The sequence below is a fragment of the Bufo gargarizans genome, chromosome 2, assembly GCF_014858855.1.
Source record: "Bufo gargarizans isolate SCDJY-AF-19 chromosome 2, ASM1485885v1, whole genome shotgun sequence".
In the NCBI taxonomy this organism is placed as follows: Eukaryota; Metazoa; Chordata; class Amphibia; order Anura; family Bufonidae; genus Bufo; species Bufo gargarizans.
The window spans coordinates 1,851,170-1,878,869 of record NC_058081.1 but is presented as its reverse complement, the minus strand read 5'-3'; the positions used below and the strand labels follow the sequence as shown (position 1 = coordinate 1,878,869).

The 27,700-nt window shown below is 47.3% G+C and overlaps 1 protein-coding gene across 1 annotated transcript in view; it reads left to right on the top strand.

Annotated features, from left to right (window-relative positions):
• The first annotated feature begins 6 nt into the window (after positions 1-6).
• The window catches only part of LOC122929163 (olfactory receptor 5B12-like), a 43,278-nt gene continuing 15,584 nt past the window's right edge, over positions 7-27,700 (top strand). The window contains exons 1-2 of the mRNA XM_044282671.1: positions 7-915; positions 3,090-3,131. Of these exons, the coding sequence (XP_044138606.1) occupies positions 7-915; positions 3,090-3,131 (951 nt within the window). The remainder of the gene's footprint in view (positions 916-3,089; positions 3,132-27,700) is intronic.

The window sequence follows — 27,700 nt, the reverse complement described above, 5'->3', positions numbered from 1 at the left end:
TGCACAATGGACACCACAAACAAGACCCACCTAGTATTGTTTTCATTTTCAGGAATAACGGATGATGCAACCCTGGTCCCAATTCTTTTCATATTTTTCTTGAAGGTCTACTTGGTGACATTAGTGGGTAATCTTGGCATGGTGGCTCTTGTCCTGAAAAGTTCCAGGCTTCACACTCCCATGTACTTCTTCTTGAGTTACCTTTCTGTGGTGGACCTCCTCTATTCATCAATCATAACTCCTAAGATGCTTTTTGACCTTGTATCCATGAAGAAGGACATCTCCTTTACTGGTTGCACTCTCCAGTTCTTTTTCTTTGCTGCCATGGCAGCTACCGAGGCGTTTCTTCTCTCTAACATGTCCTATGACAGATATGCTGCCATCTGCCACCCCCTCCACTACGTCTCCATAATGACCAAGAAGAGGTGTTGGTGTCTTGTCCTCTTCTCCTTCGCTCTTGGCTTCTTGCAGTCATTAGCACAGACTAGCTGTGTGTTTAGTCTAGAGTTCTGTGGATCTCACCACATAGCCCACTTCTACTGTGATGTCCTTCCCCTGCTTAAACTGTCCTGCTCAGATACCTTCACCTGTGACATGGTGACTGTATTCATCATCTCCTCATGTGGAATTGGGTCCTTGTTGACCATCTTGGTCTCATACATGTTCATTGTTTCTTCTATCCTCCATATGAAATCGGCAGAGGGCAGGAGGAAGATCTTCAGTACATGTTCTGCTCATCTTACGTCAGTTTCCATCTTGTATGGTTCTGTATTCTTCATCTATTTACGGTCTCCCACCAGTGACTTTAGTAAACGGGACAAGGTGGTCTCTGTCTTCTATACAGTGATAACGCCTATGCTGAATCCACTTATCTACAGTATAAGAAACCAGGAGGTCAAGAAGGTCCTCATGATGGCAGCAGGAATAACTTGAAATCTTGTCAATTAGAAGAACACCCCACACATTCTACTTTCACCTTCTACCTTTCCCCTCATCTGGTTGAACCTAATGGATCTGTTTTTGATAAAACTGTGAAGTTGCTGTTGACGGATCTGATATTCATATAATGCGTGTCTATTTAGTACTTTGAATACATAATGCTTTGGCATTCTGACCAAAAATATTTACCTTATCACCCATCCACTAGATTAGTGGGAGTAAGAACTATGTGGTAAGAAACAAAACCCCACTCACCTACTGAATTCTACTCCACTCCAGCTTTTAGGTTCCCATCTCTGTTCTTTTTGCCTCCTGGCGAATTGGAAATTAAGATGTCCCCTCCTCTCAGAGATATGTCACCGCTGAGGCAGGTTGCAGTGGTCCACAGATGAGATAGCTTTCCTTCCGGTTTGCCGGGGAGTTAGGGACCATATGGAGCAGTGACAAGAACCTTGGGGCTGGAATGGTGCAGCACTCAACAGGTGAAGGAGGTTTTTTTTTCCCTTTAAAAAAGTTTACTGGCGCTAAAAAAATTTTGTGGAGATCAGACAATCCCTTTATTATGTGGCATTTTAGCGTGATCATATCTACAGGTCATCAAAGTAAACAAGACCCCTCAGAGGAGCTTGGGACCATCGGCATGGAAAAGGAGAGGGATATTTAAACTATAAGATTATTTCTGAAAGATAGAATACCTCTTTAACCTGTTTTACTGCCCTAGGCCACCAAGGTGTTGGTATCAAGCACTTCAGCACCGTAGGTAACAGGGAGATTAGATAACGTTGCAGGAGACATTTATTTTATTCTTTTACATTTTTATGCAGTTTACTGTTACTATAAATTCACTGCAGTCATTTCTTGCATCTCTTGGGCCGTGGTGTAAGTATTATGATTACTTGTTTTACTTTATTACTTTTCCTTTTCTATCGCATTAGATGAGGTTTCCATTTTTAAACCATAATGTTTTGTCATATATTTATACTACGTGTCAGGGCGTACCTGCGGAAGCTAATGACTGGTTTCTACTACACAGTCATTATTTCCCAGTCAGGCCCCTCTATTTGCTTGCACTGCGACCAGTACTGACCAAGGTGCATCAGGGGTAAACGTCGGAGATGGAAGCTTCATCTGATCCTGGCTGTTACTAGGGGTGGAGAGCTCACAGCCACAATGAGGTACATGTACGGCATTGTGCCGGAGCTATATCCCACCAGTGATGTACATGTACGACATTGTGCCAGAGCTACGGTATATTGTCAAGCTTCGGGAAACACCCCACCGAGCAGAGGAGGGAAGGGGGGACAGGGAATCAGGGAAATATCCCACCAGTGAAGTACATGTATGCCATTGTCCCAGAGCTATATCTGCAGGAGACAGGGATGCTATGTGACTTACACAAAGTTGCTCACAGCTCAGGTATGCTTCAGTATTTTTTCACTATGTTCACTGTTCTTATTGTGAGATGGAGAAACAGCTCTCCTTGTCTGAACACTGTTTGTGTACATTACATTAAATAATCTGGACTGACATTCTACTGTTTGGCCACAAGATGCCGCTGTTTCCTAAACACAGCTACAGACTGCATATATTTCCATATTCATGAGAGGTGGAGTTACACACAGCCTTGAGAGGAAGAGAAAAGAAGCAGCCATCTTAGAGGGAGCTGAGACTGAGGAACTGTGTGAGCAGAGGACGGCATCCAGGTATGAGAGCATACCTCAGTAACCAGAGCAGCAGTTAAGTGAAGCTTATCGTGTCCAAGACACTGATCCTGTCCAGAGGAACGAGGATTGCTTCCTGGAATGCTGATGACAGCTGAGGAGCAAAGCTACATACACTGCGGGACTGCATGCTTTTTGGAGAGGCATTTGTTCTGTTCAGAGTCACCAGCAGATGCAGAGCAGACCCGGGCGGTAAGATCGTGCACGCACCTCATTACAGTGTTTGCGCCTAGAGACTGAGACCAGGCCTGCAGTTAGTTAGATATGGTCTCTGTTTGTGCCAGGCCACAAATGTTGCTATTGTTCATTGCAAGGACTCCATAATTTAAAGGGACATTTCACACTGGAGAGCTGATAAATTTCCCACAAACTCAAGCCAGGCTGACGCTTTGCTCAGGAGGAATACTCAGGCACATGCTACAAGACCAGTTATGGGAGGGGGAATACTGTAGAGCTTTGGAAGATTGTAAGCTGTTGTGCTGCACCGCAGGCTAGCCCCTACCACACACCCATACAATTATTCTTGTTTTTTTAGGGTAATAATAGGTAAGGTGTGGCAGTTTAGTTGTGCCCGCCAGTAGGTAAATGACCACGCTTTCCTCCTGCATCCATCGGAGGGTCTCAGCCTTCGGGCTGGGTGTATGTAAATGTATTGCATGTTCCCAGCATTTGTGGTTGTGTTCATTACCACGCTTAAGTAAACTTCTGTTTTAGCAAAAGCTGGTATTGGAGTTGTTTTCCTTGTTCGTGACTTCGTTGTATACTGGGGAGCTCACCCCGGTACATGGCTTACATTATCATTACAGCTGTCTACCTTTAAACTCATCCACAACTTCCACCCTTTTTCCCTTCTCTCCACATTAGTCCCTCCTTCCCTCACCCATATTCAGTTCACATATACTTTTTACACTCATACATCACCCTGACCTATCTTTTTCCATGGCGTAGCATAAAACAGCCTCACAAATCACTCAATCATCTGCTGTTTCTATTCTCCTACTATTAGCTGCAGGCGACATTTCACCAAACCAAGCCACCCCTCCATCCCCTTTTTCTAACTACAGCGGCCACACAAAGAAACCCTGGAAATCTTATTAATAGTCGTTGGATGTCTTCCCCTGTCTCTTTTAACTGTGCTCTCTGGAACTCTCGGACGGTACGCAACAAACTCCCCACAGTCCATGACTTCTTCCTTTCAAAATCTCTTAACTTGCTGCCCATCACAGAAACTTGGCTTCAACATTCTGACGCTGCTTCCCCTGCTTCTCTATCCTATGGTGGGCTACACTTTTACTGTACTCCCAGACCTGATAACAGGTATGGTGGAGGATAGAGCTGCAGCTAACGTAAATTTTAGGAATCGAGTATTCTACCGATTATTTTTACTTTTGAGTACGCTAATAGGAAAAAATGAATTAATAGACTGTTTTCCTTTATAAAAACTCATCAGACCCCCTGCCATCAGTCCCCAACACCCTTCATTCCCCCAGTGACATCAGCTTCCCCCCTGTGCCATCAGCTCCATTCCCTTAGTGCCTTCAGCTCCACTCCCCCAGTGCCATCAGCTCTCTCCCAGCCCAGTGCCATCAGCTCTCCCCCACCCCAGTTCCATCAGTTCTCCCCCACTCTAGTCCCATCAGCTCCATTCCCCAAGTGCCATCAGCTCCACTCCCCCAGTGCCTTCAGCTCTCCCCACCCAGTGCAATCAGCTCTCCCCACCCAGTGCCATCAGCTCTCCCACACCCCAGTGCCTTCAGCTCTCCCCCACCCCAGTGCCATCAGCTCTCCCCCACCCCAGTGCCTTCTGCTCTCCCCCAACCCAGTGCCATCAGCTCTCCCCCACTCCAGTGCCATCAGCTCTCCCCGACCCCAGTGCCTTCAGCTCTCCCCACCCAGTGCCATCAGCTCCACTCCCCCTTGTGCCAGTATCTCTCCCCCTTGTGCCATTGTCTCTACCCCTTGTGTCATATTCTCTGCTCCCCTTGTGCCATCCCCCCCAAGGCCGGGCCACACTTCAGTTAAACCACGGATGCACTGTCCTTTAAAGCCCAGCCTACCCTCCTACTGACAACCGGAGTGCACAGCGTCATTGGTTGTTATGACACTGTGCACTCCGGGTGCCCGGCCTTAGTCGCACCCCCACCGCCTCAGTGTCACCAACTTATATTTCCAGCAGAGGCGCCGCCAACACTCCATCGTTCCACACTGCTCAGGGCCTGACGTCACACAGCGCGTCAGGTCGCGGCGTGCGTATGTCAGGAGGTCAGTGCAGCGTGGAACCATGGAAGTGCTTTGGAGTGTCTGGAGGCCCCCTGCTGGAAAGTGAGTATTCTGAACGCATTGCGGGCCAGCGGGAGACCATGGAGTGGGAGTAATAGCAAGCGCTTCACTCCCGCTCAGTGGCCACGTGACACAAACAAACTTTTTGGTGTCGAATTACTCGATTTAATCGAGTACTCGTTGCAGCCCTAGTGGAAGAGTAGGCATACTACTTTCTACACAGTGCACATTTCAGGTAATTTCTCCTGTACCCTCTCTCATATTTCCCTTTTTTGAGGTTCACATCATCAGATTCTTCCACCCACTCCCCCTGCGAGTGGCTGTTGTCTATCGCCACACAGGTTCCTCCACCAGTTCCTCGACCACTTTTATGCCTGGCTTCCTCACTTCCTATCATCTGAATCACCAACTCTTATTATGGGTGATTTTAACATTCCCCATGACGATTCTCCCACCAGCCTCTCACTTTCTTTCTATAACCTCCTCTCTCGGCCTCTTACAACTCACTTTTTCTGCCACGCACAAAGACGGCAATACGCTTGCTCTAGTCTTCTTCCGCCTCTACTCAATCTCTGACTTTGTCAAATGACTGTTCCCCCTTTCTGTCCACAATCTTCTTTCCTTTACTATAAAGATCTCTTCTCATGATAATTCTACCTTTCACACCTACAGAAACCTACACACCATTAACTCCCAGTAACTCATCGACACCCTACAGTTATCTCTCACCCCAATCTCTTCCCTCTCTTGTCCAGATCTAGCTGTCAATCATTGCAACTACTGATGAGCGAAGCGAGCTTCAGATGCTACATCCGAATTTGCTTCGTTCAAAACTTTGGATTAATACTGTGTGGGGATTCGTACAGTATTAATATGTAGGGGCTCTGATTAGCCGAAGTCAGTTATTCATAAATCGTGCGAGATTTTGCTGAATAACTTTGGTAGTTGACTTTTAAAGTGGAAAGCTACTTTGAAACTTGGAACCAAACTCGGATTTGGTTCCGACTGGTACCTCGGAAACACATTTCCTTCTGTGGTGCTCCAGAGGTGCAGAATGCTTATGGAGATTATATGCTCTTGCGAGTGCTGTGTATACAGAGCAGGAAGGGCTATGCACTTCCTGTTCCGGCCCGGCGGTCATGTGACCTTCGGAGCCGGGTGAGTGCAGAAGCTGTCGGGTCTTTCACAGAGGCTGTACAGGACAGTATATCGCTGTACAGCCTCTCTGGGGGGTGTATTTCCCCTGTAACTTGGGCTACTATGTCAGCCCCAGTTACAGGAGAAATCAATAGTGCAAAAAAATAAAAAAGAAGTGAAGTTAAATGTCCCCCAGAGGTCTTGTATAACCTTATAGAGGGAAGCAAAGTGTAAAATAAAAAATAAAAAAATAAAGTGTTAAAATAAAAAAATTAAAAAAAGGTTTCACATGTAAAAAAATAAAATTCCCTAAGGAATAAAAAAAAAGTTAAAAATAGAAAAAAATAAAATAAAATAGACATATTTGGTATTGCCGCGTCCGTGGCGGTCGGCTCTATAAATATATCACATGATCCACCCAGTCCAATAAACACCACAAAAAAGACAGTGTCAAAAAAAGGCTTTTTTGTCACCTTACATCACAAAAAGTGCAACACCAAGTGATCAAAAAAGGCGTATGTCTCACAAAATTGTGCCAATAAAACCGTCACTTTATCCCGCAAAAAAATGAGCCCCTACATAAGAAAATCATTTAAAAAATAAAAAACTATAGTTATGTGTCAGAACATGAACACATTAAAACATTATTTTTCTGTTTCAAAAATGCTATTATTGTGTAAAACTTAAATAAATAAGAAAAAGTATATATATTAGGTATCGCCGCGTCCATTACAATCTGCTCTATAAAAATGTCTCATGACCTAACCCCTCAGGTGAACGCTGTAAAAATAAATAAATAAAACTGTGCTAAAACAACCTTGCCCCACAAAGTGTTATAATAAATGATCAAAAAATCATATGTACCCAAAAATAGTACCAATAAAAATGCCACCTTATCCCCTAGTTTCTAAAATGGAGTCACTTTTTGGGAGTTTCTACTGTAAGGGTGCATCAGGGGGGCTTCAAATGGGACATGGCATCCAAAAACCAGTTTAGCCAAATCTGCCTTCCAAAAACCATGTGGCGCTCCTTTTCTTCTGCGCCCTGCCGTGTGCCCGTACAGCAGTTTACGACCACATGTGGGGTATTTCTGTAAACCACAGAATCAGGGTAATAAATATTGAGTTTTGTTTGTCTATTAATCCTCGATGTGTTAAAGAAAAAAATGGATTAAGATAAAAAATCTGTCCAAAAAGTGAAATTTTAAAATTTGATCTCCATTTTCCTTTAAATCTTGTGGAACGCCTAAAGGGTTAACAAAGTGTGTAAAATCAGTTTTAATTAACTTGAGGGGTGTAGTTTCTACAATGGGGTCATCTATGGGGGTATCCACTATGCAAGCCCCACAAGACCTGAACTGGTCCTGAAAAAGTGGGTTTTGGCAATTTTCTGAAAAATTTGAAGAATTGCTTCTAAACTTCTAAGCCTTCTAACGTCTTAAAAAAAAATGATATTTTCAAAATGATGCCAACATAAAGTAGACATATGGGGTATGTTAAGTAATAAATATTTTATGATTTATCACTTTCTGTTTTAAAAGCAGAGAAATAGACATTTTGAAAATTACGAATTTTTAAAACATTTTGGTAAATTTGGGAATTTTTCATAAAAAATTGTAAAATATATTGACTATCATGAAGTACAATGGCTTGGATAAGTAAAAGAGTTCCAAAACTCTTACCACATAAAGTGTGAGATATGTCAGATCTGCAAAATTAGGCCTGGTCAGGAAGGGGACAAATGGCCCCGATGTGAAGTGATCAATTGGTTAATCTCGTGTCATCATGTACATTTATTTCAGGTCCTAAACACTGGGCATTTCTAATGTTAGTAACTGTTATGTTAAAGTGTAATTTACCTGGTTTACCAGAAGGTGGAAGCAAGCATGGCAGAGCTACAGTTAAAGAGAATGGAACCCTTCTTTCCATTCTAACTCTCCCTCTAAAGAGGGGAGGAGGCGACTACAAACCGGATTCCAAAAAAGTTGGGACACTAAACAAATTGTGAATAAAAACTGAATGCAATGATGTGGAGACGGCAAATGTCAATATGTTATGTGTAATAGAACGTAGATGACAGATCAAACGTTTAATCCGAGTAAATGTATCATTTTAAAGGAAAAATACGTTAATTCAAAATTTCACGGTGTCAACAAATCCCCAAAAAGTTGGGACAAGTAGCAATAAGAGGCTGGAAAAAGTGAATTTGAGCATAACGAAGAGCTGGAAGACCAATTAACACTAATTAGGTCAATTGGCAACATGATTGGGTATAAAAAGAGCTTCTCAGAGCGGCCGTGTCTCTCAGAAGCCAAGATGGGTAGAGGATCAACAATTCCCACAATGTTGCGCGGAAAGATAGTGGAGCAATATCAGAAAGGTGTTACCCAGCGAAACATTGCAAAGACTTTGCATCTATCATCATCAACTGTGCATAACATCATCCGAAGAGTCCGAGAATCTGGAACAATCTCTGTGCGTAAGGGTCAAGGCCGTAAAACAGGGGAGGACTGGCAGCCTTAGTCCTGGGGGGCAAATCCAGTCAAGTGGCCCATTTTTAGCCCCGCCCATCATTAAAAGCCCCTCCTACATATAATAGGCTACTCCCAACAAACACTGTACAGCTGACATTCTATAGCTGCGGCCTGTCTCTACACATCATACGGAGAGGGGAGGTCTGTCCTGGCTGCACTGCCTGCTTATATAACAAGCTACAGCCAGGAAGCTCCTCCGCTCTCCCCCCACCCCCTGATCCTGCTCAAGGCCTGTGGTTTCCCCCACCATCTGTCACCCGCCCGTGGCCTGCTGCCCCCTTTCGTCATCCTCACCCAGTTCTGAATCCTCCTTCTGCAAATGGCAGGGGGAGGAGCCGGAGCATCTCCTCTCCTACATAGCGCCCCCTACCTCTTACATCCAGTGATGTCACCTTTGTTGTAGACATTCTCTTTCCTCATCTTCTCCATTCAGACCAGACCGCCATGATGATTTTTCTGCCATCTCCCTTCTCTGCAGAGATTGAGAAACAGACATTAGTTTCCTGCCACCCCCAATACTATACTGCAGAAACAGTCCCCCTGGAAATACTACTACCACACAGATAGTGCCCCCAATACTGTACCCGCTATGCCCCCAATACTATACTGCAGAAACAGTCCGCCTGGAAATACTACTACCACACAGATAGTGCCCCCAATACTGTGCCCGCTATGCCCCCAATACTATACTGCAGAAACAGTCCGCCTGGAAATACTACTACCACACAGATAGTGCCCCCAATACTGTGCCCGCTATGCCCCCAATACTATACTGCAGAAACAGTCCGCCTGGAAATACTGCTACCACACAGATAGTGCCCCCAATACTATACTGCAGAAACAGTCCGCCTGGAAATACTGCTACCACACAGATAGTGCCCCCAATACTATACTGCAGAAACAGTCCGCCTGGAAATACTGCTACCACACAGATAGTGCCCCCAATACTATACTGCAGAAACAGTCCGCCTGGAAATACTGCTACCACACAGATAGTGCCCCCAATACTATACTTCAGAAACAGTCCGCCTGGAAATACTGCTACCACACAGATAGTGCCCCCAATACTGTGCCCGCTATGCCCCCAATACTATACTGCAGAAACAGTCCGCCTGGAAATACTGCTACCACACAGATAGTGCCCCCAATACTATACTGCAGAAACAGTCCGCCTGGAAATACTGCTACCACACAGATAGTGCCCCCAATACTATACTGCAGAAACAGTACCCCTGTGAATACTACTACCACACAGATAGCTCCCCCTTAAACAATTATTGGCACACAGTGCTCTAAAAAATAACTGCGCCCAGACACTAATAGTATAAAGATAATGTCCCCCAAAAATAATTGTGCTAAGCTGATACTATGCCAGGGTGCCCCCCAAAGTAACAGTGCTCCCCAAAATCCCACCAATAGAAATAATTCTCTGCCAGAGCACAGTTAGTAGTAATAATGCCCCTTTAGTGCCCTAGTAATCATGTTCTTCATAGCCCCTAGTAGTAGTAAAGCTCCCCATAATACCCCCTAGTAGTACTAATTTTCCCTATAATATGACAGTACATGAAATACCCCCGCTTAGTGCCCGCAGTTGCGCTAATGTCCCCATAATGTATGCCAGTATAAAATACCCCTATATAGTGCCCCAGTAAATGCCCTCATACTGCTCCTCTCCCCCTTCCCCATAGTGTCCCCATAATATGCCAGTAAAAAAAATGCCCCTTAGTGCCCCCAGCAGATGCCCCTATAGTGCTCCTCTCCCCCACAATGTACCAGTAAAAAAATGCCCCTTCTTAGTGCCACCATATGCCCCAATAGTGCTCCACTCCCCCATAGTGCCGCTCTCCCCTATAGTGCCTTCCATAATGTGCCAGTAAAAAATGCCCCCTTAGTGCCACCAAATGCCATAGTGCCCCCCATAATGTTCCAATACAAAAAGCCCCTTTAGAGCCCCCACTTCCCCATAGTGCCCCCAAATAATGCTTCTATAGTAGCACCAGATGCCCCATAGTGCCGCTCTCCCCTATAGTGCCTTCCATAATGTGCCAGTAAAAAATGCCCCCTTAGTGCTACTAAATGCCATAGTGCCCCCCATAATGTTCCAATACAAAAGGCCCCTTTAGAGCCCCCACTTCCCCATAGTGCCCCCAAATAATACCCCTATAGTAGCACCAGATGCCCCATAGTGCTTCTCTCCCCTATAGTGCCCCCCAGATTGTGCCAATAATAAAAAAAAAAGCCCGTTTAGAGCCCCCAGTTACCCCCATAGTGCTCCTCTCCCCCATGGTGCCCCCCCATAATGTGCCAGTAAGAAATGCCCCCACAGTGCCAGCTCCTCCAATAGTGCCAGCTCCCCCAATAGTGCCAGCCCTCTCCTCATAGTGCCAGCCCTCCCCCCATAGTGCCAGCCCTCCCCCCATAGTGCCAGCCCTCTCCTCATAGTGCCAGCCCTCCCCCCATAGTGTCAGCTCTCCCAATAGTTCCAGCCCCTCTATAGTGTCATCTCCCCCTATAGTGCCAGCCCCCCCATAGTGTCAGCTCTCCCAATAGTGCCAGCCCCCCCTATAGTCCCCCCATAGTGCCAGCTCCCCCTATAGTCCCCCCCCATAGTGCCAGCTCCCCCTATAGTCCCCCCATAGTGCCAGCTCCCCCTATAGTCCCCCCATGGTGCCAGCTCCCCCTATAGTCCCCCCCATAGTGCCAGCTCCCCCTATAGTCCCCCCATAGTGCCAGCTCCCCCTATAGTGCCCCCATAGTGCCAGCTCCCCCTATAGTGCCCCCCATAGTGCCAGATCTCCCCCCCATAGTGCCAGATCTCCCCCCATAGTGCCAGATCTCCCCCCCATAGTGCCAGATCTCCCCCCCATAGTGCCAGATCTCCCCCCTATAGTGCCAGATCTCCCCCCTATAGTGCCAGATCCCCCCCATAGTGCCAGATCTCCCCCCATAGTGCCAGATCTCCCCCCTATAGTGTCAGATCTCCCCCCCCCCATAGTGCCAGATCTCCCCCCCCCCATAGTGCCAGATCTCCCCCCCCCCATAGTGCCAGATCTCCCCCCCATAGTGCCAGCCCCCCGCAAAGAAGAAAAAAATAAATAAATAATTACCTCCATCAGCAGCGATGCAAGCCTCTTCCGGCCTGTGTCCCTGCTGTGTGTGTGTGCTGCCGGCTCAGGCGTCGCGATGATAATGACGTCATCGCGCTGCCTGAGCCGGCCTCTGATAGGCTGCAGGCATTAGTGCCTGCGGCCTATCAGAAGAACAGGGGAGGGACACGCCTCTCCCTCCCCTGCCCCACAGCCCGGCCGCGCCGCCTGTGGTGATCGGCGGTGCGGCCCTGAAGAATAAAAAAAATATATTTTTTTTTTTTTTAGACGGGCGGCCTGGGGGGCAATTGCCTCCCTGCCCCCCGGCCCAGCCCGCCCCTGCCGTAAAACCATACTGGATGCCCGTGATCTCCGGGCCCTTACACGACACTGCACCACAAACAGGAATGCTACTGTAAAGGAAATCACAGAATGGGCTCAGGAATACTTCCAGAAACCATTGTCAGTGAACACAATCCACCGTGCCATCCGCCGCTGCCAGCTGAAACTCTACAGTGCAAAGAAGAAGCCATTTCTAAGCAAGATCCACAAGCTCAGGCGTTTTCACTGGGCCAAGGATCATTTAAAATGGAGTGTGGCAAAATGGAATACTGTTCTGTGGTCAGACGAGTCACGATTCAAAGTTCTTTTTGGAAATCTGGGACGTCATGTCATCCGGACCAAAGAGGACAAGGACAACCCAAGTTGTTATCAACGCTCAGTTCAGAAGCCTGCATCTCTGATGGTATGGGGTGGCATGAGTGCGCGTGGCATGGGCAGCTTGCATGTCTGAAAAGGCACCATCAATGCAGAAAAATATATTCAGGTTCTAGAACAACATCTGCTCCCATCCAGACGTCATCTCTTTCAGGGAAGACCCTGCATTTTTCAACAAGATAATGCCAGACCACATTCTGCATCAATCACAACATCATGGCTGCGTAGGAGAAGGATCCGGGTACTGAGATGGCCAGTCTGCAGTCCAGATCTGTCACCTATAGAGAACATTTGGCGCATCATAAAGAGGAAGGTGCAACAAAGAAGGCCCAAGACGATGGAACAGTTAGATGCCTGTATTAGACAAGAATGGGAGAGCATTCCTATTTCTAAACCTGAGAAACTGGTCTCCTCGGTCCCCAGACGTCTGCTGAGAGTTGTAAGAAGAAGGGGAGATGCCACACAGCGGGGAAAATGGCCTTGTCCCAACTTTTTGGGGATTTGTTGACGCCATGAAATTCATATTTTTCCCTTAAAATGGTACATTTTCACAGTTTTAACTTTTGTTCCGTGATTTATGTTCTATTCTGAATAAAATATTAGAAGTTGGCGCCTCCACATCATTGCATTCAGTTTTTATTCACGATTTGTATAGTGTCCCAACTTTTTGGGAATCCGGTTTGTAGTTAGCTAGAGTTCAGTCTAGTACACCCCCAGCTAGGGGAAGGGTGTGCAGCAGGTGCACGTCCCTGCTGGATGTGCCCCAGCCAAGCAAAGCGAGCCAGCTAGAGCACCTTCAGCCCAACTGTAGATAGAGGCCACAGCTTGGAGCTTCAGAAGCCAGGAGGAAATTTCCCTGGATTAATCTAGAGTGAGACTACAAAAAGAAAAGTTGCAGCATCCTGCAGAAGCAAAGATTCTATTTAAGTCTGTTAGTACAGCAGAGCCAGAGAGCAACAGATGTAGCAGAGGGGAGTTATAATGCTAAAACCTGCTGGGAACCAAGACAAAGCCTGAAACTGTTGGAGAAACATTTATTGAAAGTAAAGCTGTTATTGAACTTCATCACAAGGTCTGGACTCAATTTATTTCTCCATCCTCTAATTCAACTACCCTCTATTTGTCTGCTTTGGACGACAACGCCTGGGGTTCCAGCGTATCCAGGTAGGAGGACTGTGACACGTGCACAAAACACTAAGGGTAGAGTTGAGCGGACACCTGGATGTTCGGGTTCGAGAAGTTCGGCCGAACTTCCCGGAAATGTTCGAGTTCGGGATCCGAACCCGATCTGAACTTCGTCCCGAACCCCATTGAAGTCAATGGGGACCCGAACTTTTCGGCACTAAAAAGGCTGTAAAACAGCCCAGGAAAGGGCTAGAGGGCTGCAAAAGGCAGCAACATGTAGGTAAATCCCCTGCAAACAAATGTGGATAGGGAAATGAATAAAAATAAAAATAAAATAAATAAAAATTAACCAATATCAATTGGAGAGAGGTCCCATAGCAGAGAATCTGGCTTCACGTCACCCACCACTGGAACAGTCCATTGTCAGATATTTAGGCCCCGGCACCCAGGCAGAGGAGAGAGGTCCCGTAACAGAGAATCTGTCTTCATGTCAGCAGAGAATCAGTCTGCATGTCATAGCAGAGAATGAGGCTTCACGTCACCCACCACTGCAACAGTCCATTGTCATATATTTAGGCCCCGGCACCCAGACAGAGGAGAGGTTCATTCAACTTTGGGTAGCCTCGCAATATAATGGTAAAATGAAAATAAAAATAGGATTGAATGAGGAAGTGCCCTGGAGTCCAATAATATATGGTTAAGGGGAGGTAGTTAATGTCTAATCTGCACAAGGGATGGACAGATCCTGTGCGGTGTGGGGCCTGTCCCCCAAACATATGAGTTTCAGAATGGCCTTCTGACGTTTACCCCGGGCTGTGCTGAAGTTGGTGGTGAGGGTGTGCGGCTGACTGGATGAGCAGGTGGAAGAAGAGGAGGAGGAAGCTGAGTAGGAGGAGGTGGCAACAGGAGGCAAAGAATGTTGCCCTGTGATCCTTGGCGGTGGAAGGACGTGCGCCAAACAGCTCTCCGCCTGGGGCCCAGCTGCCACTACATTTACCCAGTGTGCAGTTAGGGAGATATAGCGTCCCTGGCCGTGCTTACTGGTCCACGTATCTGTGGTTAGGTGGACCTTGCTACAGATGGCGTTGCGCAGTGCACACTTGATTTTATCGGATACTTGGTTGTGCAGGGAAGGCACGGCTCTCTTGGAGAAGTAGTGCCGGCTAGGAACAACATACTGTGGGACAGCAAGCGACATGAGCTGTTTGAAGCTGTCTGTGTCCACCAGCCTAAATGACAGCATGTCATAGGCCAGTAGTTTAGAAATGCTGGCATTCAGGGTCAGGGATCGAGGGTGGCTAGGTGGGAATTTACGCTTTCTCTCAAATGTTTGTGAGATGGAGAGCTGAACGCTGCCGTGTGACATGGTTGAGATGCTTGGTGACGGAGGTGGTGGTGTTGGTGGTACATCCCCTGTTTGCTGGGCGGCAGGTGCCAACGTTCCTCCAGAGGCGGAGGAAGAGGCCGAGGCGGCGGCAGCAGAAGAGGCCGAGGCGGCAGCAGCAGAAGAGGCCGAGGCGGCAGCAGCAGAAGAGGCCGAGGCGGCAGCAGCAGAAGAGGCCGAGGCGGCAGCAGCAGAAGAGGTAGCAGGGGGAGCCTGAGTGACTTCCTTGGTTTTAAGGTGCCTGGTCATGCAGGTTGTGCTCAGGTTCAGAACGTTAATGCCTCGCTTCAGGCTCTGATGGCACAGCGTGCAAACCACTCGGGTCTTGTCGTCAGCACATTGTGTGAAGAAGTGCCATGCCAGGGAACTCCTTGAAGCTGCCTTTGGGGTGCTCGGTCCCAGATGGCGGCGGTCAGTAGCAGGCGGAGTCTCTTGGCGGCGGGTGTTCTGCTTTTGCCTACTGCTCCCTCTTTTGCTACTCTGTAGGCTCGGTCTCACCACTGCCTCTACCTCCGAACTGTGAAAGTCAGTGGCACGACCTTCATTCCATGTGGGGTCTAGGACCTCATCGTCCCCTGCATCGTCTTCCACCCAGTCTTGATCCCTGACCTCCTGTTCAGTCTGCACACTGCAGAAAGACGCAGCAGTTGGCACCTGTGTTTCGTCATCATCAGAGACGTGCTGAGGTGGTATTCCCATGTCCTCATCCTCAGGAAACATAAGTGGTTGTGCGTCAGTGCATTCTATGTCTTCCACCGCTGGGGAAGGGCTAGGTGGATGCCCTTGGGAAACCCTGCCAGCGGAGTCTTCAAACAGCATAAGAGACTGCTGCATAACTTGAGGCTCAGACAGTTTCCCTGGTATGCATGGGGGTGATGTGACAGACTGATGGGCTTGGTTTTCAGGCGCCATCTGTGCGCTTTCTGCAGAAGACTGGGTGGGAGATAATGTGAACGTGCTGGATCCACTGTCGGCCACCCAATTGACTAATGCCCGTACCTGCTCAGGCCTTACCATCCTTAGAACGGCATTGGGCCCCACCAAATATCGCTGTAAATTATGGCGGCTACTGGGACCTGAGGTAGTTGGTACACTAGGACGTGTGGATGTGGCAGAACGGCCACGTCCTCTCCCAGCACCAGAGGGTCCACTAACACCACCACGACCATGTCCGCGTCCGCGTCCCTTACTAGATGTTTTCCTCATTGTTACCGTTCACCACAACAACAAAAATATTATTTGGCCCAATGTATTGAATTCAAATTCAGGCCTTTTTTTTACAGACACCTAACACTATCTGGCTATCTATTTAGGTACCGTATTACACTAATACAGGCACAGCAGTAACCACAGATTTAGCTGGATATAAATTTGAGGCCTAGTATTTAGGCGCTGGGTGACAGGTATATGTTTACTGACAGAATTAGACTGGGATATGGCCAAAAAATAAACAGACTATTGCTGGTTAAATGCACTTGGTGTGACAGCTTCACCCTGATGTAGGATTTAGCCAAAAAACAACCACACCATTGAGGGTTAAATGCACTTGTTGGCAGCTTGTGCTGGCACACCACAAGACACAAAATGGCCGCCGATCACCCCAGAAAAAAGTGACTGACAAACGCTCTGGGCAGCCTAAAAACAGTGAGCAATTCAATATCAGCAGTTCAATCATCCACAGCTGTAGATCGATCTCTGAATGAAGTCCTTTGGAGGAGTTAATCAGCCTAATCTCGCCCTACTGTCGCATCCGCAACCTCTCCCTACGCTAATCAGAGCAGAGTGACGTGCGGCGCTATGTGACTCCAGCTTAAATAGAGGCTGGGTCACATGGTGCTCTGGCCAATCACAGCCATGCCAATAGTAGGCAAGGCTGTGACGGCCTCTTGGGGCAAGTAGTATGACGCTTGTTGATTGGCTGCTTTGCAGCCTTTCAAAAAGCGCCAAGAAAGTGACGAACACCAAACCCGAACCCGAACCTGGACTGATACGAAAATGTCCGGGTTCGGGTCCGTGTCACGGACACCCCAAAATTCGGTACGAACCCGAACTATACAGTTCGGGTTCGCTCATCCCTAGCTACTAAGCCAAAATGAGTCACCCAGTCCAAAAAGGGAAGGATATAGAAAAAGTCGATAGGCTGAGCACTCACACCTGGGCCATACAGAGATACAGACAAACTGAAATATATAATAGAAAAGAAATGGTGGCTCTCTCACTGTTCCACTTCTGGAATGGTGCACTGCCCCACAGCACTCCCAAATGCTGGTGAAAAAGACGTGAGTATAAAATTGTGATGGGGGTCACTCAATATTAGGCAAACACACGGTAGTTGATATCCATATAAATTTTATAGGCTACAAATAATGCCAAATAAACAGTATTACATATAAAACATTTCATAAAAATAGATGAGTAAAAGATACACTTAAAATGCCGCACTAGAGACCATAAGCTCTATCATTCAATATATAAAAAATCGATATGCTGAGAATCGATAAAAGTTTGTCGACAAATTGCTCAGTGATTATTCGAGAGGATGTCCGGACAAAATTCATAAAATTCCATTCGATTATTTGCACAAATTCGACATATATCCCCTATGTGGCATAAGTGATTATACTTTCGATTTGCCGTCTGACTAAAGCTCACAGTGGCGTCCCACGCGGCTAATGGAGTCAGATCCGGCGGTACCTGATTGCGGAGATTCAACTGGAGTAATTCAGGCAAATAAACAGCCCCCGATGTAGATATTCTCCCGTGATCTTCCCGTCTTTATCAGGTGTAGCAAACGTAGAGATAGAATTTAGCGTTTATCGTATGCCGTAAAAAATCGTGGATTCAGCAGGTTGAAGATCCAAGTCCAGAATATAGGGGTCAAGACGTGTTCATCAGCTGATGTGCGGGTCTTAGAAACCAGACGCGTTTCGGGGTCTTTTCCTAGCCCCTTCCTCAGTGGTGACCCGCAGAAGAGATCTGACCCTTTTTATATCCACCATCCTACACAATCAAGCAAGGTAAAAAGTCCGAAGCGGCAGAGAGTAGACAAAAGAGCACATGTCAAATGTATCTTCATATGACAATTTCCAGTAATCGTCTTGTTTTAGCATTTACAGATCCGTTCTATCACAATCCTGTAAACATTTTCAAGTACAGTTGAAGTCCAATATTTATAAATCGCAAATGCGGTTTTCAAAAACCCAGATGCGATTTTTAGAGCAGATGCGTTGTTTATGGGGTTAATTTTCTTTCGTTGTCCTTAGCTGCTGTATATATAGATTATATAAATACTTATCTTATAAATAGTAAAATACATAATCTAAGAAGTTCAAACTGATGAAATATTTTTATATAGAACCTAATAAAAAAATATATAAAAAATATATATAAAAACAGGTATTCAGTATTATCTAAATTGTAGCTTCGTTGTAGTCAGCAGTAGTCCTCTTTTAATATTTACCTGTGACACTATTTCTATATGATGCATTGTGGGGATGTGTTGTATCTGTTCTGTATTTGCAAAACTGTAATAAAAACCAGGCTGGGTGTGCCAGCACATGAGAGCACTGCTGACCCTCAAGACGGAGCCTTGTCTCGTTATTGGGGGGATTCCCTGTATGCTGTTAGAGACTGATTGCCAGGAGTGTAAGCTGACTGTACGCTTTTCCTGTTCGTCTGCTGACAGCTATTTGCGAGGTTCCAGTTTGGAGTGCTATTTTGTATCCAGTTCGGGAGGTTGGTGTTCTGCAGTAGCTGTGCCTGTCGCTCGGAAAGGGGCATATCGCCTAAACGGATCTTAACCCCTTGTCTGCTGAAACGGTCCGTTACAAGGAGGAACATGACTAACCTAAACAAAGTGTACAGAGAATACGGTGAAAAGCTGTTGTGTGTAGAATCCCCTCAGAAGACAAGGGGGCGCTGCCTCCGCCTGCAGAAGAAAAAGTTCAGTCTCCGGAGGAGAGCAGACTACCCCCGGACGTGCTCAGAGCAGGAACAGGGGACGGTTTTAAAAAGGGCTTAGATGAACTCTTAAAAGCAGGGGTGTTGCTAGTGTCTCAAAAGATCCGGGGCCCAAGCCCAATGCTTATGGCCCCAGTTGGGGGCACTTGTTACCGGCACATGATTGGGGGCACTTGTTACCGGCACATGATTGGGGGGCACTATGGGGTCATTTCTTACTGGCACATTATTGGGGGGCACTTGTTACTGGCACAATATTGGGGGCACTTGTTATTGGCACATTATTGGGGGCACTTGTTACTGGCACAATATTGGGGGGCACTAGTTACTGGCACATTATTGGGGGCACTTGTTACTGGCACATTATTGGGGGCACTTGTTACCGGCACATGATTGGGGGCACTTGTTACCGGCACATGATTAGGGGCACTTGTTACTGGCACATGATTGGGGGCACTTGTTACTGGCACATTATTGGGGGCACTTGTTACCGGCACATGATTGGGGGCACTAGTTACCGGCACATGATTGGGGGCACTTGTTACTGGCACATGATTGGGGGCACTTGTTACTGGCACATGATTGGGGGCACTTGTTACCGGCACATGATTGGGGGCACTTGTTACCGGCACATGATTGGGGGCACTTGTTACCGGCACATGATTGGGGGGCACTATGGGGTCATTTCTTACTGGCACATTATTGGGGGGCACTTGTTACTGGCACAATATTGGGGGCACTTGTTACTGGCACAATATTGGGGGCACTTGTTACTGGCACAATATTGGGGGCACTAGTTACTGGCACAATATTGGGGGCACTTGTTACTGGCACAATATTGGGGGCACTTGTTACTGGCACAATATTGGGGGCACTTGTTATTGGCACAATATTGGGGGCACTTGTTATTGGCACATTATTGGGGGCACTTGTTACTGGCACAATATTGGGGGGCACTAGTTACTGGCACATTATTGGGGCACTTGTTACTGGCACATTATTGGGGGCATTTGTTACTGGCACATTATTGGGGGCACTTGTTACCGGCACATGATTGGGGAGCACTATGGGGTCATTTCTTACTGGCACATTATTGGGGGGCACTATGGGGGCATCTACTGAGGCCACTAAGAAGGGGTATTTTATATGGGGGGCTCTGTATAGCCGCATTTTATACTGGGACACATTATGGTAGATACTATGGAGAAGGGGGGAAAGGAGTACTATGGGGTCATCTACGGGGGCACTAAGAAGGGGTATTTTATACAAATGATGGGGGACACATTTTATACTGGTACATTATGGGGGCACTATGGGGACATTAGCTCAATTGGGGGCATTAAAAGGGGGCATTTTTTGTACTGTCACATTATAAGGAGAATTATTACTACTGGGGGCCTTATGGTGGGCCTTATTACTCCTGGGGGTCTATGGGGAACATGATTACTAGTATGGGCACTAAGAGCATTATTACTTCTGGGGCACAGTGGGGACATGTTGGGGGCACTGTAGAAGCACTATTACTGTGGGGGTACCTTGGCGATAGTATTATCAGGGGGTTTATCTGTTTCTGCAGTACAGTATTGGGGAGCACAGCGGCACAGTATTGTGGGTAGGAGGATGATTTGTCCAGAAGATGGGAGGATGATGGAAAAGTAGTAAACTAATATTTTACTTAACTGCTAATACAGCGCCCCATACCTCTTACATACAGGGTAATACAGCTCCTCATACCTCTTACATACAGGGTAATACAGCACCTCATACCTCTTACATACAGGAGGATGATTTGTCCAGAAGATGGGAGGATGATGGAAAAGTAGTAAACTAATATTTTACTTAACTGCAGAGACGAGAAATATCTGAAAAAAGGAGGTCTGGTGTGAAGGTCTGAAAGCAGAAGATGAGGAAAGAGAACATCAGAGGAGACATCACTGGATGTAAGAGGTATGAGGCGCTGTATTACCCTGTATGTCAGAGATATGGGGCGCTGTATTACCCTGGATGTAAGAGGTATGGGGCAGAGAGGAGGAAACCATGATGCATTGTGGGGATATGTTGTATCTGTCCTGTGTCGCAGTCTCTCTTCTGGTCCTCTAGGGGGCGGGAACGATTGGTTGCTGTATTTACATTGTGTGTGTTGTGAATTACTGATTGGTTGGATTTCAAAACCCTGTGGGCAGTACTATGTTTGGTTTTTATCAATAAAAGAGGCTGTACTTGAAGTACAGTCAGATCACTGCTGACCCTCAAGACGGAGCCTTGTCTCGTTATTGGGGGGATTCCCTGTATGCTGTTGGAGACTGATTGCCAGGAGTGTAAGCTGACTGATACGCTTTTCCTGTTCGTCTGCCGGCAGCTATTTGTGAGGTTCCAGTTTGGAGTGCTATTTTGTATCCAGTTCGGGAGGTTGGTGTTCTGCAGTAGCTGTACCTGTCTCTCGGAAAGGGGCATATCGTCTAAACGGATTTTAACCCCTTGTCTGCTGAAACGATCTGTTACATTGGTGGCAAGCAGCGGGATCGTTCCTACAGCCAGAAGGACAGCTACAGGAGACACCATTTCTGTGGATTCTACAATTTAAGGGCAACGCATGTCCCAGTACAGCGACCCTAAAAGCACCAGAATGGAACCAGCAGTGTTATACGAGGAGGAGGACCTGGATGGCCGGGATGCATTAAGGAAAGGCATCTGGTACCAGGCCCTGGATAATGTACAATACCAGCGGGGTGAGAGTCTCCCCAGTGAAGAGCAGCGGTTGCAGAAGCAAGTGGCCCTGCGGATGTCCTTCCTGGGAGAGCAGCCCCTGGAGGAATGGGTGAAGGAACTAGAGCACCGGGTATGGCAGGAGCTATGGCTGGAGGATGCCTACCAGGCACTTTGGTGGTATGTGGCACAGTTTATACCCTGGACAGCTGAGCATGACAAGCCAGAGGGAGAGGAGTTTGATGGTCCTGGCTTGTTATGGGAGTCCTTTGCAGAGCCTGACTTTGGGAGCCCTGCACAGTCCAGACTTCAGGACATTTTCTATGAGAGGGAGGCTAGGCATGAGTGGGATGACCCCCATGAGGTAGAGCAAGACCTGGCTCACCTAGCAACCCTGGAGTGGGAACTGGAGCAGGACTACCGAGATCTCTTCCACTCCATTGGGAAGGCTCAGCAGGACAGCAAGAAGGCAGACCCAGGTCCAGAGCCCTTCAGCTGGGAGGATATTGTTGATGTTTACTGGGAAGAACCCCAGGTGGCCGGTGGAGATGGGACCGAGGTCTCTCCACCGGTCCTGCAGGGAATTGGGAGCCTAGTCTCCATTCCCCAGCAGCAGGCTGAGTTACAGGGGGCAGAGGTAGTTGTTCCTGCCCCCCAGCAGCAGCATGATTTTTTGGGAATTGGGAGCCTAGTCTCCATTCCCCAGCGGCAGTGTGAAGTGCAGGGAGGGGAGAGCAGCGGCCTCCCTCCCCAGCGGCAGGCTGAGTTACAGGGGGCAGAGGTAGTTGTTCCTGCCCCCCAGCAGCAGCATGATTTTTTGGGAACTGGGAGCCGAGTCTCCATTCCCCAGCGGCAGACGGAGTTACAGGGGGCAGAGACAGTCGGTCCTGTCCCCCAGCGGCAGAGTGTCCTACAGGGAATAGAGAGCCCAGTCTCCTTTCCCCAGCAGCAGGACACTGTATTGGGAGCGGAGGCGGTCGGTCGCCCTCCCCAGCGGCTGGAAGTATGTATGGGAGAGGAGCTTGTTACCCCCTCTCCCCAGCGGCAGCTTAACGCACCAGGGGGAGACAGTAAGCCCCACAACTGTGCAGATGGGACCGTGGTCTCTGCACTTACAGCACAGGGGGTAGGGACAGTCGGTCCTGTCCCCCAGCAACAGGGCTGTTTAGCCAAAGGGGAGACAGTCAGTTTCCCCCTCCAACAACCAGACTCCAACCAGGCTTCTTCCGTGGTAACGCTGGTACCAGGGCAGAGTCCCGCTGATCCCTGCCCACAAAGCAACCTCCACTCCAAGCCAGGGAGCAACTCAGAGACCGGGAGTACCAGCTACAAATATAATCTTGGTGGATTCACTGGACAGAGACAGGCTACGAAATTCAGCAGGTCCAGTATTGGGTTGTGGGTGGGCTGCCAGACTAACTCAGGTACCGACCGGCGTGAGGTCAGGTATCTGGTTAGTCTTCCCTGGGGGGGGGAGATGTGTGGCGAAACCAACCTCGCCACGGTGTTTTGGAGGGGGCTGTTTACCAGCCTCCTGCCCTGGGATTATGGCCCATAGTAACTTTTAAACCCCTGAACCTATTCCAGGGAATTTTGGATAGGTTTGTCCCCAAGTTATACTGTTTAAATTGATGTAAGTTATATGTATGGACAATGTAAACTCACAAAGTTGTAACAACTTATAATAAGTGTAACTTGTCAGCTTGGGAGGAATATGCTGGGTGTGGTTCTATTGTCCCATTGTCCCATTGTGTGTTTAAATGGTGATGTCTGTCCTGTTGTCTCCACATGTGTATTGGTGATCTCCCCTTTGTCCTGAGAGATAATTGGATTGTCTTCGGTCGTCTCCCAGGCAGAGAGGAGGAAACCATGATGCATTGTGGGGATGTGTTGTATCTGTCCTGTGTCGCAGTCTCCCTTCTGGTCCTCTAGGGGGCGGGAACGATTGGTTGCTGTATTTACATTGTGTGTGTTGTGAATTACTGATTGGTTGGATTTCAAAACCCTGTGGGCAGTACTATGTTTGTTTTTTATCAATAAAAGAGGCTGTACTTGAAGTACAGTCAGATCACTGCTGGCCCTCAAGACGGAGCCTTGTCTCGTTATTGGGGGGATTCCCTGTATGCTGTTGGAGACTGATTGCCAGGAGTGTAAGCTGACTGATACGCTTTTCCTGTTCGTCTGCTGGCAGCTATCCGCGAGGTTCCAGTTTGGAGTGCTATTTTGTATCCAGTTCGGGAGGTTGGTGTTCTGCAGTAGCTGTACCTGTCTCTCGGAAAGGGGCATATCGTCTAAACGGATTTTAACCCCTTGTCTGCTGAAACGGTACACATACCTCTTACATACAGGGTAATACAGCTCCTCATACCTCTTACATACAGGGTAATACAGCACCTCTTACATACAGGGTAATACAGCGCCCCATACCTCTTACATACAGGGTAATACAGCGCTTCATACCTCTTACATCCAGGCTAATACAGCACCCCATACCTCTTACATACAGGGTAATACAGCACCTCATACCTCTTACATACAGGGTAATACAGCACCTCATACCTCTTACATACAGGGTAATACAGCACCTCATACCTCTTACATACAGGGTAATACAGCGCCCCATACCTCTTACATGCAGGGTAATACAGCGCCTCATACCTCTTACATCCAGGGTAATACAGCGCCTCATACCTCTTACATCCAGGCTAATACAGCGCCCCATACCTCTTACCTACAGGGTAATACAGCTCCTCATAACTCTTACATACAGGGTAATACAGCACCTCATACCTCTTACATACAGGGTAATACAGCGCCTCATACCTCTTACATACAGGGTAATACAGCTCCCCATACCTCTTACATACAGGGTAATACAGCGCCCCATACCTCTTACATACAGGGTAATACAGCTCCTCATACCTCTTACATACAGGGTAATACAGCGCCTTATACCTCTTACATACAGGGTAATACAGCGCCTCATACCTCTTACATCCAGGGTAATACAGCACCTCATACCTCTTACATACATGGTAATACAGCGCCTCATACCTCTTATATCCAGGTTAATACAGCGCACATACCTCTTACATCCAGGGTAATACAGTGCCCCATACCTCTTACATACAGGGTAATACAGCACCCCATGCCTCTTACATACAGGGTAATACAGCGCCTCATACCTCTTACATCCAGGGTAATACAGCGCCCCATACCTCTTACATACAGTGTAATACAGCGCCTCATACCTCTTACATACATGGTAATAAGGTGCCTCATACCTCTTACATACAGGGTAATACAGCTCCTCATACCTCTTACATACAGGGTAATACAGCGCCTCATACCTCTTACATCCAGGCTAATACAGCGCCCCATACCTCTTACATACAGGGTAATACAGCTCCTCATACCTCTTACATACAGGGTAATACAGCACCTCATACCTCTTACATACAGGGTAATACAGCGCCCCATACCTCTTACATACAGGGTAATACAGCGCCTTATACCTCTTACATACAGGGTAATACAGCGCCTCATACCTCTTACATCCAGGGTAATACAGCACCTCATACCTCTTACATACATGGTAATACAGCGCCTCATACCTCTTATATCCAGGGTAATACAGCGCACATACCTCTTACATCCAGGGTAATACAGTGCCCCATACCTCTTACATACAGGGTAATACAGCGCCTCATACCTCTTACATCCAGGGTAATACAGCGCCCCATACCTCTTACATACAGTGTAATACAGTGCCTCATACCTCTTACATACATGGTAATAAGGTGCCTCATACCTCTTACATACAGGGTAATACAGCTCCTCATACCTCTTACATACAGGATAATACAGCGCCTCATACCTCTTACATCCAGGCTAATACAGCGCCCCATACCTCTTACATACAGGGTAATACAGCTCCTCATACCTCTTACATACAGGGTAATACAGCACCTCATACCTCTTACATACAGGGTAATACAGCGCCCCATACCTCTTACATACAGGGTAATACAGCGCCCCATACCTCTTACATACAGGGTAATACAGCGCCTCATACCTCTTACATCCAGGCTAATACAGCTCCCCATACCTCTTACATACAGGGTAATACAGCTCCTCATACCTCTTACATACAGGGTAATACAGCACCTCATACCTCTTACATACAGGGTAATACAGCGCCCCATACCTCTTACATGCAGGGTAATACAGCTCCTCATACCTCTTACATACAGGGTAATACAGCGCCCCATACCTCTTACATACATGGTTATACAGTGCTTCATACCTATTACATACAGGGTAATACAGCTCCTCATACCTCCTACATACAGGGTAATACAGCGCCTTATACCTCTTACATACAGGGTAATACAGCGCCTTATACCTCTTACATACAGGGTAATACAGCGCCTCGTACCTCTTACATCCAGGGTAATACAGCGCCCCGTACCTCTTACATCCAGGGTAATACAGCGCACATACCTCTTACATCCAGGGTAATACAGTGCCCCATACCTCTTACATACAGGGTAATACAGCGCCCCATGCCTCTTACATACAGGGTAATACAGCGCCTCATACCTCTTACATCCAGGGTAATACAGCACCTCATACCTCTTACATACAGGGTAATACAGCGCCTCGTACCTCTTACATCCAGGGTAATACAGCGCCCCGTACCTCTTACATCCAGGGTAATACAGCGCACATACCTCTTACATCCAGGGTAATACAGTGCCCCATACCTCTTACATACAGGGTAATACAGCGCCCCATGCCTCTTACATACAGGGTAATACAGCGCCTCATACCTCTTACATCCAGGGTAATACAGCGCCCCATACCTCTTACGTACAGTGTAATACAGCGCCTCATACCTCTTACATACAGGGTAATAAGGTGCCTCATACCTCTTACATCCAGGGTAATACAGCGCCTCATACCTCTTACATCCAGGCTAATACAGCGCCCCATACCTCTTACATACAGGGTAATACAGCTCCTCATACCTCTTACATACAGGGTAATACAGCACCTCATACCTCTTACATACAGGGTAATACAGCGCCCCATACCTCTTACATACAGGGTAATACAGCGCCTCATACCTCTTACATCCAGGCTAATACAGCGCCCCATACCTCTTACATACAGGGTAATACAGCTCCTCATACCTCTTACATACAGGGTAATACAGCACCTCATACCTCTTACATACAGGGTAATACAGCGCCCCATACCTCTTACATGCAGGGTAATACAGCGCCTCATACCTCTTACATCCAGGGTAATACAGCGCCTCATACCTCTTACATCCAGGCTAATACAGCACCCCATACCTCTTACATACAGGGTAATACAGCGCCCCATACCTCTCACATCCAGGGTAATACAGCTCCTCATACCTCTTACATACAGGGTAATACAGCACCTCATACCTCTTACATACAGGGTAATACAGCGCCTCATACCTCTTACATCCAGGGTAATACAGCGCCTCATACCTCTTACATCCAGGCTAATACAGCACCCCATACCTCTTACATACAGGGTAATACAGCTCCTCATACCTCTTACATACAGGGTAATACAGCACCTCATACCTCTTACATACAGGGTAATACAGCGCCTCATACCTCTTACATACAGGGTAATACAGCTCCTCATACCTTTTACATACAGGGTAATACAGCGCCCCATACCTCTTACATCCAGGGTAATACAGCGCCTCATACCTCTTACATCCAGGGTAATACAGCGCCCCATATCTCTGACATACAGGGTAATACAGCGCCTCATACCTCTTACATCCAGTGATGTCTCCTCTGATGTTCTCTTTCCTCATCTTCTGCTTTCAGACCTTCAGACCAGACCTCCTTTTTTCAGATATTTCTCGTCTCTGCAGTTAAGTAAAATATTAGTTTACTACTTTTCCATCATCCTCCCATCTTCTGGACAAATCATCCTCCTGTATGTAAGAGGTATGAGGTGCTGTATTACCCTGTATGTAAGAGGTATGGGGCGCTGTATTAGCCTGGATGTAAGATGTATGAGGCGCTGTATTACCCTGGATGTAAGAGGTATGAGGCGC